Source organism: Nannobrachium achirus (genome assembly GCF_963921795.1).
Source record: "Nannobrachium achirus genome assembly, chromosome: 8".
Classification (NCBI taxonomy): domain Eukaryota; kingdom Metazoa; phylum Chordata; class Actinopteri; order Myctophiformes; family Myctophidae; genus Nannobrachium; species Nannobrachium achirus.
In genome coordinates this window covers 21,539,343-21,553,504 of record NC_137817.1, presented here as the reverse complement: position 1 = coordinate 21,553,504, position 14,162 = coordinate 21,539,343, and the positions used below count along the sequence as shown (strand labels likewise).

The window sequence follows — 14,162 nt, the reverse complement described above, 5'->3', positions numbered from 1 at the left end:
GATGGATGTGGATGGACGGATGGATGGATGTGGATGGGTGGATGGATGTGGATGGATGGATGTGGATGGATGGATGGATGGATGTGGATGGATGGATGGATGGATGGATGTGGATGGATGGATGGATGTGGATGGATGGATGGATGGATGGATGGATGGATGGATGGATGTGGATGGATGGATGGATGTGGATGGATGGATGGATGCATGGATGGATGCATGGATGGATGGATGGATGGATGGATGTGGATGGATGGATGGATGGATGGATGTGGATGGATGCATGTATGTGGATGGATGGATGCATGGATGGATGGATGGATGGATGTGGATGGATGGATGGATGGATGGATGGATGGATGGATGTGGATGGATGGATGGATGTGGATGGATGGATGTGGATGGATGGATGGATGGATGGATGGATGTGGATGGATGGATGGATGATGGATGGATGTGTGTGTGTGTGGATGGATGGCTGGATGGATGGATGTGGATGGATGGATGTGGGTGGATCACTGCTGCAACGTAGCTGTGAGCGCCTGCGAAGCAGGCACGATCTCTAGATGTGAGCGGCCCGAAGGTCCGCGAACCTCTAGTTACAAACAATAACAATAATCCTGGCAAACAAAAAGTCCATATGACGTCCTGGTAATGACGTCAAGATCATCCCCATATGGGCTGTGATCTGGACCCAATCGAGACGTCACTGATTGGTCCAGGTCCTGACGTGCTTGCTGGGTGGCCTCATTCAAATTCTGTTACATACAAGTACATTTAATAAAAATCAAAGTAATTCCCGGCATGAACGATATAACAATTTATAGGTTACAACAGGTCTATATAAACCATAATGGGATGTGCCTGATTTCCCATATGTTGATTTAATCATAGGCTTGATTTTGTTATTACCCATTGTATAGGCTGGAATAATGCTTTGCAGTGGCTGAGTTATGACTAAAATTACACAGGTCTAAACCAGGGATCTATTGAGATAATGCACCGGGGATCTGAGCAAGTCACAAGGCAGAAAGCTACAATCATAACATGGTCAAAGGTCATTTTGAAAATACACTTCCTGTTTATGAACAACAACTTTTAGCTGTTGTTGCGCCCTCTGCTGAAGAAGACCTGCAGTGCTCAAGTCTGCTGCTAACCATGTAGCCAGGGGCGTCACAAGGAGGGGGGGGGGGGGGGGGGGGGGGAGGAGTGGGACTGTGCAGGGGCCTTAATTATTTTATACTTTAGCTATAGAAAAATAGCAGATCTACAAGCTCATAGCGCAGCACCGAGTGCCGCACTGCGAGCTTGTAGATCTGCTATTTTTGAAAAGTCATGAAAATGGGTGAGAATCTTTGAATATATGTATTTTTTAATCGAACATTTTGTAACTAAAATTCTGCTTCTGGGGGGTCCCTGGAACTAAATATTTTGAGATGGGGGGGGGGGGGGGGTCCGTGGCCAAATACATTTCATTTTGGGGGTCCTTCACATGAGGGTTTGAGCACCACTGACATAGAAACATAGGTTTCTTGCACACATTTTCAAAAATTTTCAAAAATAGCAGATATACAAGCTCACAGCGCGGAACCGAGTGCCGTGCTGCGAGCTTGTAGATTTGTAGAACTATTTTCAATAGTTGAAGCTCAAAATAACGCGTTCCCAGTCTAAATGGGTTCAACCCCCTCCCCCTATGAAGAACATCCATGGGGGGCCGCAGTGAATCCTTGTACCCAGGGCCCAGAATTTGGTGTGACACTCCTGGCTGTTGATAAGAAAGAATCTGGATCATACTGTAGATCTGGAAGCTATGCTGAAGTCACAATGTAGCCAGCAGAGGGAGCAACAAGGCAGTGGAAAAACAGTGAGATATTGTAGGAGGAGGCTCCAGCAAATAAAACCCAGGGTATCGTGTGCAAAACAAGTGCCGTAATTCTCGTCACCATCTCCAGGCCTAAAGGCTTCAACATACTTTAAAGACGTACAAGCAGGCCCTTCCTCACCCGAATACAATGAATGGGAGCAACATTAACATACTATGAAAGGTATGAGCTGTTTTCTCTGTTTCTAATAGGTACATCTTTAAAAGATCTGAGACTGAGACTGTTACATATGACTAATACATGTAAACAACCAGCTTAAAACAATGTAAGCCACACATCTTAAAAGACATAACAAAACAAATAAGGTCTTTGTATTTTCTTCTGACATTTTAAAAAGTAACAATACAGTATATAGTATATCATTATAGGCCTATACTCCCTTTCCAAAAGTGAATCCTGTCAATCCAAAATATAGCTTTTCTGTCTAAATGAAAAGATGGATGTTGAAACGGATCTGTCATGGCTGTGCCCTGACTGGCACAGAGGCCTATTATTAGCCTGAGCTGCCTGAACACTGAACAGCGCCTTCTCAGCTGAGCCTTGTTTGGGAGGAAAAAATATTCATTACGTAACAATAAAAGGCTTGTCTCCCGGAACCACTTCCTGAATGCCACTGTGACAGGGTCCGAACGTGAGGCTAAGCTCAAGCTGAAGCCTCATCCGTTTGTTTTTTGAGCAAAACCTGCCTCCTTTCTGAATATCCTTCTGCCTCCACACACTCATCACACCCCCTCTTTTCAGCTCCTCTTTGTGGGTCAGTGACGCAACAGGAGTGACGGAGTAGTGTCAGCGGCCTCAGTCCAGACAGGCACCAAAACAGCCGGGAGAGGACCAGCCAGATCCACAGTGGACCACCAGACGACGACGACGGGGAGGACAAGAAGGTGGCAGACCAGAGGGAGCACAGGAGCTAGTCATTCTCCTAACTTACCATCCTGTATGACCGCCAGAGAGACTGCTCACTTCCACTGCAGAGGAGTGAGCTAGGGCTACTGTGATCATCCACGAAGAAACATTCTTGGTAGGCTGCTAAGTGCAAAAGAAAGAGATCTTGGGAATGATTTGTATGCTGTGAGACTGTGAATGTTTTGAGCATGAGGACGAGGCCTAACTTAGCCTTGTGCTATGAGCTTTGCCTCCCCGCTGGCTGATGTCCCCCACAGGCTCCATCTGGGCCTACTGAGAAGTTAAGGCGTAGTGCTTTGTCCTGTGGGTTTGGGAAACATCCCAGATTATATCTTATGTGTATGTATTACCGTATTATGATTTCTCCAGGTTTGACTCCTCTTTTCTATGGAAGAAATACATCTATTCACACAGTAGTTGTGTTTAGCTTAACTTTAATTATTGCTTATCAACCATCTCACAGCTAGAATGTAAATATTATACATACATGGATGGTTACTTTGCAGATTTCAAAACACTACAAAAGGGGCTAAATTTGTTCGTCAAGCATTATTATTATGTAGGCATAGCCAGTGGTGTGTTCTACCGTGTTACGCTATTCAGTATAGGCTATATGTAGTGTGACCTGCAGAAATCCTTCGCAGCCAAGACAGTGTAGCCCTCTACAAACCATTCCATCCATTGAAAACGCGGTAGTGTATCTCCATGACCACAAGCAGTTAGATTATCATATCCCTCCAATCTAGAACACACCACTGGGCATAGCTGTTACAAAATGAATAAAGGAACACAGCCGGGCCATGGGGTGGAGACAAGATGTGTGTTAATAGAACCCTAAAGCAGGCATCATATTTCTTGCAAGAACTAAGTTCGGCGAGCTAAAATCACAGCAGATGACGGGAATGAGAAGTTGTGTGATTTATCAGAAACTCATATTCCATACTAAATGGGTGTTTTTTTTTTTTTTTTTTACTAATGGAAAGTACAACGTTCAAAGCAGAACTGCATTCATTATTAAACAATTTGGTCAATAGGACATTTTCTGTTTCAGCAAGCCAAAGACAGTTTGACTTATTTTGAAGTAGCCTATACTGTTAGCTTAAGGATTGCATAGTAAAATGCAGCACTTCATGCCTATAGACAAAAAAGGAAACAGGCACGGGGGCACGGTGGTGCAGTCGGTAGGCGGGGTTGGCGAAAGGGCCTTTCTTTGTAGAGTTTGCATGTTCTCCCAGTGTCCCCTAGGGTAGGTAGGTACCCTCACAAAATCATGCAGTAGTCCTGGTCTCTATACCGCCTCCCCCTGGTCTGATGGAGGGTAAAGGAACTGGTTGGAATAACATGTTCCTTCCACGTCCTACCAGGGAAACTCTGCCCTGTCAGATGATGAGAAGCAGTCTGGCAGAGGGAGAGTAGCACCCATTACAGTTTAGGCAATTGGCACTCTGTAAAAATAGGTTACAAAATCGTGGCATGGTGTTTCAGTGTGTGGTGGCCCTGATTTTGTTGTTGTCACATAACATAGCAACGTTCAGAAGCTTATGGAGGTGTGATGGCTGGACTGCTGCCAAGCCAGTGCACTAGCTGCTCCCAGGGCACATGCAGGGCCCTAGAGAGCAATCAGGTAACAAGGAATGTCTGGCCCGGCAGACATGACCAGAGATAGCAGTAGACCAAGCTTATGGTAATGGTGTAAAAAATGGTCACAGACATAACCATGTGACAAGCAGAGAGAAAGTGGGGTTGACAAGTTGGACCATAACAGATTTGTTCTGTTCAAAATATCATCAAGCATACCTTGCAGAGCACAAAAAGAGAAAAATACGGTTTCCTCTGTGAAATTCAGCACCTGCTGTTATGTTGTGTGAAATCAAGCATGTGTATGTACATTTTATTGGCTGGCTCAACGAAGCAAATTTCAAAGCCGGCACATCCAAACAAAAACAAGAAAAAACGTCACTCAATAGAATGTCAGGTAAAGGAGCCATTGGCTCCCTTGCAGACTTGGGCACTGTTAAATCCATAGTGATAATTTAACTCTGAGTGTACGAATGAAACCAAACTGGTTCCATTTGTACATTCTCTGAGTTATATCAGCACTCTGGCGTGTACAGTGTGATGAGGCTAACAGTGCCATGTCTGGTTCAGCCTCTACAAGCCCCCGCCCCTTCTCACCCCGTCTGCAGTGCTGACGCATCTGCTGCTTTCGCATCAATCAGCACCCTCTATGTAGGTAAACCCACAGTCTGCGTGGCTCCAGCAAAGCTGCCAGTAGCAATCTTGCTCCCATTTAATCATTTTTTGCAATAATGAGAGGGAGCCTTGTTCTTTCTTTTTTTTGTTCATTTTCCCTTTTGATTGGTAAGAAACAAAAAACGGCAGTGATAAATTAGGTTGTTCTCTTATTGCAGTACGCAACCACAGTCACTGTGTAAACACAAGCGAAAAGGTGTCACAGTAATTGCTGTACAGCAGCAAAGACAAAAGAGACTATGCAGGTGTGCAAAGGCAGAGTAAGAGTGACACTGCAGCTGCATGTGAGCATTTCTTTCTTGGTCAGAGTGGAGATGTGTACAGATTTGGGATGCTATTGTGCTGAGGTAGATTTAAAACGGCGATAGTTGTACGCCATCACCAGCCATTTGGCCGAACATTTTCTCTCCCTGCTCGCGTGCTGTGCTGCTGCTGTGTGATGTAGCACCCAGCGGCTCTCCGCTCCTTCTGCAGCCCTCTGCCATGCTTAATAAAAGTTGCTGTTTCCTGCTTGGCAGATTCAGAGTGCTCCAGTAGACCGGGTAGCACAGAGGCAAAAGCCTTAGTCCAGTTCAGCTATATGCCATAACTGCTGATCTTTCCTGTACTGTAGCTGTAGTGGGTCTGAGAAGAGTGACTGGGAATAAGAGGGCAGGACAGAAGTAGCACAGGACCTGGGTTGCATGGTTAGAAGCGAAGGACGTTGGAGCCGAAGTCATCTGCACTAAGAGAAGGAGAGGAAGGAAGAGGACACAAAAAGCTCTGCTCTTGACAGCATCGCTATTCAGCGACCAGCTTAGAACGAAATCAAATTTCGCCTTGCTCTGGTGAAACTTGATGTACAGTAAAATGTATGTAAAGCTGTAAAAAGGGGACACAGCATGACATTGTTTCCTGTTTGCCCTCTGCATCATTTTCTCTGATTTACTAAAGGTATGTTTTGCATGTTTTCCCCAGATTTACAACCTTTTTTGTGCGGAACTATGCTTTGCAGTGGTGCGTTGAGTATGGCTTTTGCTTTGACGTTTTCGCTCTTTGTTTGACATGACTGTATGCTATAGTGCCTATGCTTGGTTCGTGGTTAGCGATGAGGGGATTTTATGGCGTAGGTTGTAAAGAATACATTTTATACAGGCTTTGAAGGTGAAGTAAGCCTGGGTGTGGCAAAAACGTATCCGTTATCAAAAATTGCAAAGTCTTCACTTAGGATTTCCGCTTAACCACATCAGTGCGGAAAGAATTTAGAAACCGAGAACGATCAACTAAAATGGTACCCTGCAAGGACGCGTGAAAATTAAATTGCTTGATTAAATAGCACGAATCAGAAAAATCAGCACCACGGCTGCCGCTTGGTGCTCCTTGATATTGAATGAGAAAGTCCATCGATTGCATTTCTGCTGCAGGAAAAGACAAAGATTCAGACTCGTAGACACATATTCAGTTCACCGTATACCCAAGTGAAGACAAAAGGACACCTCCATTGCACGTAAACGCTCTGTGTTGCATATTCTCATCAAGCGCAGGATGTACTACAGTATATCTGTGTATGTGTGAGGGAGAAAGGACTGAATTCCCGGATGGCTAATGCAGTCGTTCTCCATCCGGATGAATCCCAATAAGTGCTGCGCCACAGCATGTTGCCGTGACAACGGAGGCCTGTCTAAGAGGGAGGCAGGAGGCTGGCTGTGTTTTCAGTGATACGAGAGCACTGGCAGCCATATTGTAATTATGGTACCTTCACATAACTAAACATTATATCAATTTAAAAACATTTGACACTGATTGCAAAAATTGCACACAATATGTTTTAATAAAACATTATTGTAAATTATATTATTACCTTTTATCCTTATATTAAAATTATATTATACTTTAAAATTGTACACGATGCGTGAACAATATCACAAACAAATGGGTGTACAAAATACATTTTAAGATTATATTTAATTGTCAAATAATTTAATGTGGCTCAAGGTTGCGTTCTGTGTTATTTGAATCGTACATACATCTATAAATTTGTAGTCATGAGTTCAGAAATCTGTGTTCTCTCATTTTTCAATGACCAAGCTGACAGTACAAAGGACAACTTCACGAGAGTATTTAAATGAACCCTGTTTTGCATAACAGGGGTCCCTCCGGGCCAGCAATTAACCAAAGGGACATCTGAAAATAAATATGATCTCATGCTTATTTAGAGCAGGAACAAATGAAAGCCCTTAAACGTGCAACCATTTTACCGTCCCTGAAATCGCCCCCATATTGAAGAGAAGGAGAAAATGGCCGTATGATTCTGAACATGAAAATCAAAGATGACCTTTCACCAAAAGGGCTTACTCTTACTATTTCTCCCACATTAATCATTCAAGAAATATGGCATTGAAGGATTATATTAATGACATGGGCAAACCGTATCTGACTTAAAATGAGGAAATTTAATCTAATGAAATTGAATAAAATTAAATAAAGTAACTGTGACTGGCCTCTGTGCTACAGTTGTACATTTGAATAATCTGTATGTACTATCTTGATCTCTACACATACCTAAACCTCGGTTTAATCCTTACTGCAGAGATGCTATGATGACTGAATTTCCGTCCAGAATAAAGGTCTATCTATATAGGTCAGCAAGTTCACCACATCTAACATCAGTATGGCAGAATGGCAGATACAGCACGCCTCCTATTTGGGATGAAGACTAGATGACTCAAGTGATCTGATGACTCATAACCCATCAAGTCTTACATGCATACGATTATAGCAAGGCCTACGTGAAGATTATTAACAGGTTGCAATTTCCTCTACTAGAAATCAGAAAACATTTGACCATAGAGGTCAATCTAATCCACAAATCAATCTAGTCCAGAAATTATTTTTTCATCCCACATAAACAAATAACATCAACAGTGATCTCACGACAAATCTGTAGTCGTGTGTGTGTGTGTGTGTGTGTGCGTGCGTGCGTGCGTGCGTGCGTGCGTGCGTGCGTGCGTGCGTGCGTGCGTGCGTGCGTGCGTGTGTGCGTGCGTGAGAGTTTGTCTAGCTATACTTATGGGGACTAAACGCTAGCCTGGCGGGGCCCGACGTTATCTGTGTTCATTCCTTCCACAGTATAATACTGTGGAAGGAATGAACACAGATATAGCGTCGGGCCCCGCCAGGCTAACTAAACGCATGTTCACGCAGTCACCTGCAGGGGACCTCTGACAGTGTGGGGACAAAATAGTAGGTCCCCACAACGGTTAGGTTTAGGGGTTAGGTTTAGGGATAGAGGTTAGGGTAAGGCCACAGGAATTGCATAAAAATGAATGGAAGTCTATGTAATGTCCCCACAAGTGGGGTGTGTGTGTGTGTGTGTGTGTGTGTGTGTGTGTGTGTGTGTGTGTGTGTGTGTGTGTGTGTGTGTGTGTGTGTGTGTGTGTGTGTGTGTGTGTGTGTGTGTGTGTGTGTGTGTGTGTGTGTGTGTGTGTGTGTGTGTGTGTGTGTGTGTGTGTGTGTGTGTGTGTGTCACACAATGAACGTGTTCATGGCCCACTCCACCAGTTTCTTTTTTCATTACACTGTTACCTTCTTGTAACTGCATTCTGTGATTACATGTACTAAGCCAGTTTGGGTGATGGTAAACCTTCATGTAAGAAACATCTAATTAGCACCAACAGGACATTTCTTAGAAATGGAAACAGTTGTTGAACAAAACTAGAAGTAGACTGATCAGCACAAGTGGGGAACACTGCATCTGGGATGTCAATGAAATTGTCGCATTACCTACATACTATATAACTTTAGTATGTAGCTTTAACCACATTCAATATTGTGGTTAAAGCTAAATCTAGGAATGTAAGCTGCATTCAGTAACTTCCACATCCTACCTTGTTTGCAATGAATAAAACGTTGGGAAAGAGAGAGACAACTGGCATCAACAGATTGTAGCCTTAACTAATCAGTGACTTTGACAAAAACAAATCCCCTCCAGCACACACACACACACACACACACACACACACCCACACCCACACACACACACACACACACCTTTGACCGCGATGACCAATACCACAATGGTGTTGTACTTTTGGCAAGTTGTTGCATTGTATCACTTTAGTACACTGCACACAGAGGAGACAGAGACCAACAAGGCTGTGAGAGTTTCCATCTAGCAGTACATACTGCCATCTAGTGTTAAAAAGTTAAAGCAGCTAATTTTCCTTTCCACTACAAAACTGATACACACCTGTTTACTGTACATAACTTTGTCTTAGCCATTTTGTGAAACGTCTGACACCACCAATCAAATTGTTACATTTTAAAACTCTTTCAACTTTATTTCATTCAAATTGAAAACCTTTTTCATCTGTTTGTTTCCCAACTTTAGATGACTGTGGTGTCTTCCGGCACTCAGGACCTGATGGACGGCACTCATGCCCACATTGTGCTCAGCAAGCTCAATGAGCAACGCTCACAGGGGCTCTTCTGCGACGTCACAATTGTGGTGGAGGATGTCAAGTTCCGTGCCCATCGGAATATCTTAGTGGCCTGCAGTGGCTACTTCAGGAACGCTTTGACTGCCCCAGGGGCCTGGAGCTCTGGCCAGGTGCTGGAGTTGATGGACCTGAAGTCTGATGTGTTCGCCAGCATCCTCAACTTCATCTATTGCTCCAAGGTGACTTCAATTGGTACGGAGGACACAGGAGGCCTTATGGCAGCTGGGAAAAGACTAGGGATTCCTTTTTTAGAGGGACTAGCAGAACAGGAGAGGTGGGGATCAGACGTTTCAAAAACTGTGCCAGGAAATGCTAAAACTACAGACTCTAGCAAGGTCTTCATACTAAAGAAAACAAAGAATGAGGCTCCAACGTCTGAGGAGATTGAAATTACTGAAGGCCCGCGGATCACCAATGCTTTTTCCATCACTGAAGTGGGTCCTGGGAATAACCCCTTCACCCCGCTGATTCTAACCAATGGAGATAGGCAGTCACCAAATGCGGGACAGGCCCCTGGCAGTTGCCCTGCTCCCTCTGGCCTTACTGGAAATAATGAACCCACACACGCCCTGTCAGAGCACTCATATGCAGTAAGTCAGGCTGTTGAGCAAAAGGATAGCTGTTCAGGAGACGACAACAAGGTCTCTAAGCTCCCACAGATACAGTCCAAGCCACTATCCCACAGCTGCAATATAGGCCCACTTAAAAAACGTCACAGATTGCAAGGCGCTTTGGCTAGAGGTATTCCCCAAACACAAACTGTAGTACCACACACGGATGTGGCAACTACCAATAGCCCCAAATTAGCTGATCCTGTCATGACGACACCTACTCTAGTCATGACTCCACCCTCGCTTTATTCAGAGGCAGAAAAAAGTAGAGACACAGCGCCACCTTTGGCCCACGCAGATGCTCACATAGAGCTGGACCCACCTCACCTTTCCCCTCACACAGCAGATGGCATATCAATCTATGGATGTGAATACTGTCCAGAGATATTCACCAATAAAGCTATTCTTGCCATTCACACAGAAGTACACAAAAAACGTTTTGTCAGTCATCTTTACTGCAAATTCTGCCACAGGAAGTTCATGCATCTCAAACGTCTGCGTAACCATGAACAGGTCTGCCCCAAAGCCTCAAGGGACTCATCTGAACTAGATCCCACAGACCAAGAGACCAGTGCAGTGGATCAACATTCAGACAACGAGCAGAGCATGGAAAGCCAGGCATCGCAGCTAGAACCTGCTGAGCTCTCCATCTCTTTCAACTCAGACCCCATCCAAATGGACCAAACAGTGCTCCAGCAGACTGTGGAGAAGGTGGTGAAGCCAGGTGGTGGACAGAGGGTGTACAACTGTAGTGTATGCAAGAGGGTGTATGTCACCTTATCCAGTCTAAAACGCCATGAGAATGTGCATTCCTGGCAGAGGGCCTACCCCTGTCATTATTGCAATAAAGTGTTTGCTCTGGCAGAATACCGAACCAAACATGAAATTTGGCACACAGGTGAACGGCGTTACCAGTGCATTTTCTGCCTAGAGACCTTCATGACCTACTATATATTAAAAAACCATCAGAAGACCTTTCACGGTATTGATCCCAGACTAGCTGTGAAAAAAAAGGCAGCCAATGGTGGATTTAAAGCCAGCGTTTATCCAATCAAACTGTATAGGCTTCTGCCAATGAAGTTTCGAAAGAGACGATACAAGACATACAGTCACACATATTCAGATGGTGTGGAAGATGATCAAGATGGTCAAGCCCCGCAAGAATATAACTCGCTCATCTCATCTTTTGAGGATAAAGGTGTTATCAGCAGCCCTGATGCAGCTGCGTTCCCAATGCCTGTGACATTCATGGCTACAACTAAAACAGTAGCATCAGTGATGCCTCGAATCAGTTTTGACCAGCCCTGTGACCAGGACATTGACCAAAGCACTGCAGGGGAAAAGTGTCACCAGAAAATCACCAGAAAAGACACAGAACGCAGGGGTTCTCCCTTAATCAGCGATGTGGAGTCCCCTGCACTGGATTACGGGGACAACATTCAAGCATTAACCAACTCCGATCACACCAGTCATGAACTACCACTCTTAGCACAATCTTTGAGCACTGTTAACAGGCTAGGTGAGCTATCGGAAGCAGCAAAAAGAGTTGAAGCTATGAGCAAGGAGGTGTTACTGTCTGGGTCAGAAAGTCTAACTCCTGACAAAATGGTTGGGGCAAAGACTGAAACATACATTGCCAAGCCTGCATGCTCAGGTCCATCTGTGCACAATAGCACACTACCCCTCTGCCAGATAACGGTGAAAATAGGCAATGAAGCCATCATCCGCCGGAGAATCAAGGGTTCTAAGCTGTTCCCCAGGAAGAGAAAGAGAAGCAGGCATCTGGGACAAGCAGAGAGTCCAGGACAGTGCCATCCAACTAGATGCAGCACAGAAAGCCCCAGCCTCCGGCTCCAAACTGAAGTCACTCCAGAAACGTACGAAGACCCCAACGACCACGACGCGGGGGACAACCTCTGGCGTCCCTACTATTCTTACAAACCGAAAAAGAAAAGCAAGAAGCTACGATTTAAGCATAGAAAGGAGAAGCAATACAGTTTTGCAGCATCTCGGACTGCAGCCAGTGATGCCTACCTAGGCAGAAGATGCAGGGATACAGACGAGGGGATCTCAGCTGGTAACCGGGAGATGAAACACGGTCCAAGGAACTGCAGCCCTAGGGCCAACTATACATGTGACATCTGTGACAGCTCCTTCATCACAGAGTCTGGCCTTAAAGCACATATAATTGGCTCTCATCCATGTTTCTGTCGAACCTGTGGTAAGCAGGGCCCCCCTGGTGAGGCCCCTGCCAGTGGAGACTACATCTGCAATAGCTGTATGGAAAATGGCTCTTGCTTCGATGTCACACCCCGCAGCCCAAGCACAGAGAAGAAGTATCACTGCTCCTACTGTCCCCAACGTTTTCTCTACCTTGCTACCAAGAGAAGCCATGAGAAAAAACACCAGGAGACAAGTGGTAAAGGGTATAAATATGACAGCTACACACCACGCTCCAAACGCTCAACCAACCCAGATGAAGACGATATACAACATGGCATCAAAACAGAGGAGTGTGATTATCAGGACAGTGGCAATGTGAAAAGTAGTGAGCTAAGAAGAGGACATCTCTCCATCGATAAACTGAAGCCTAAGACTGAGGACACAGACGACTACATGCCATTGGCTCCTAAGCCATTTCAGGAAATTTCATATTCCACTATTAAAAGTACATCCTCTTGCACTGACACAATTATTTCCCTGACATCACCAAAAATGAAACATAAAATGGCAAAAAAAAGAATCAATATGCAACATCCTCCGCATCTCACATCAAAGAAGCAGGCCCATGACAGAGACAACTACAAAGGACTGTTGGTCAGACCAATAAACCACGAGAAGCCCTCTCATATCTTTTGTAAAAATGACGCTGAAACAAAACCAACCCCCATGTCCATGAACAAGCCTGAGAAATGGTTATGTAAACAGGAACCTTTTTTTGATGGCCAGAACTGATTATAGTCAAGAGAAAACATAATGAACCTGTTGGTGATTAGAAGCTATTACTTGAGTTTGGAAATTAAATAATAATATAACCTGGGCCCAAGAGTTAAAAACCTTTAAACCCTATCCAAGTGGATCATATTTGGGTTTTGGGTAGTTAAAAACCCTAACCCTTAATGAAATTAACTCATAAATACAGTAGCACCGCTACTTTTAGTTTATTTAATCAAATAATGTCTTTAACACCCAAAATCAAAATCTGATGCACTCAGATATGGCTTGAAAGTTATGAACTTTTGGTCTCAAGGCATCGCTGTGTCTTGACAACTGAGCTCAATAGAATGTCATTCATGGACAACAGACTCTGAAACTGAAGTTAAAGCAGCCAGTGGGCTTTTTTCCATCTTTGCAGATTTTGCAGTTTTTGTATATTTTATGGCGTTCAAAAGAAAACCCTATGTTTTCCCTTTTCTATGCATTCAAGGCAGACTCAGTAATAGGACCATATCCTGATAAAATGTCTTATAAAGTATTATTATTTAAAACTATATTAAGCAGGGAAATCTCCATCTTTTCAAAAGGAGATTAGCATTGAAGGCATATGTTGACTGGAGTGAAGGGGTGAGAGGTTTGGGATACTTTACTGGAGTGACGGGTGACATTTGACCCCTTCGAGTTGGGATACTTCTGACTGCCTAGTGTTCAGATGCTCCTTTTATAAACGTCTGTGGAAAAATACCATGAATTCTAAGTGTTTCCACATTCCTTTGACTGACCCTTTCAAATAACTAGGCATGGCTAGTTGCACTTTACAGTAAGATTATGTTTGTGTTTTGATTTAATACTTTCATAATTAACACAATATATGAGCACCATTGTTATAATTTCTACCACAGACACCAATGTTATTACCTTTGTGCAATTACAATGTATAAAACACTAAAGCTAATAAAATAAATTACATTACAGTATGCTTATTCTTTCATGACTTACTACATAGGGCTTAAAACAAACGTTCAGCTTTGTGAATTATTATAGCCCATCCGTCTGGATTTCTCTTGAGCTGCAAATGATTTGAAACTCAAATC

At 44.0% G+C, this 14,162-nt stretch overlaps 1 protein-coding gene across 1 annotated transcript; it reads left to right on the top strand.

The window, feature by feature from the left end:
- The first annotated feature begins 2,028 nt into the window (after positions 1-2,028).
- On the top strand, positions 2,029-13,846 carry zbtb38 (zinc finger and BTB domain containing 38). Its single transcript, XM_080731323.1, has 3 exons — positions 2,029-2,045; positions 2,625-2,904; positions 9,412-13,846. Exon 3 carries the CDS (start codon positions 9,412-9,414, stop codon positions 13,084-13,086), a length of 3,675 nt encoding a protein of 1,224 aa, XP_080587449.1. The 5' UTR covers positions 2,029-2,045; positions 2,625-2,904; the 3' UTR covers positions 13,087-13,846.
- Positions 13,847-14,162: the final 316 nt, after the last annotated feature.

Excerpts from the sequence above, each read along its gene's own strand:
- zbtb38 (XM_080731323.1), top strand. The coding sequence starts at position 9,412 with ATGACTGTGGTGTCTTCCGGCACTCAGGACCTGATGGACGGCACTCAT.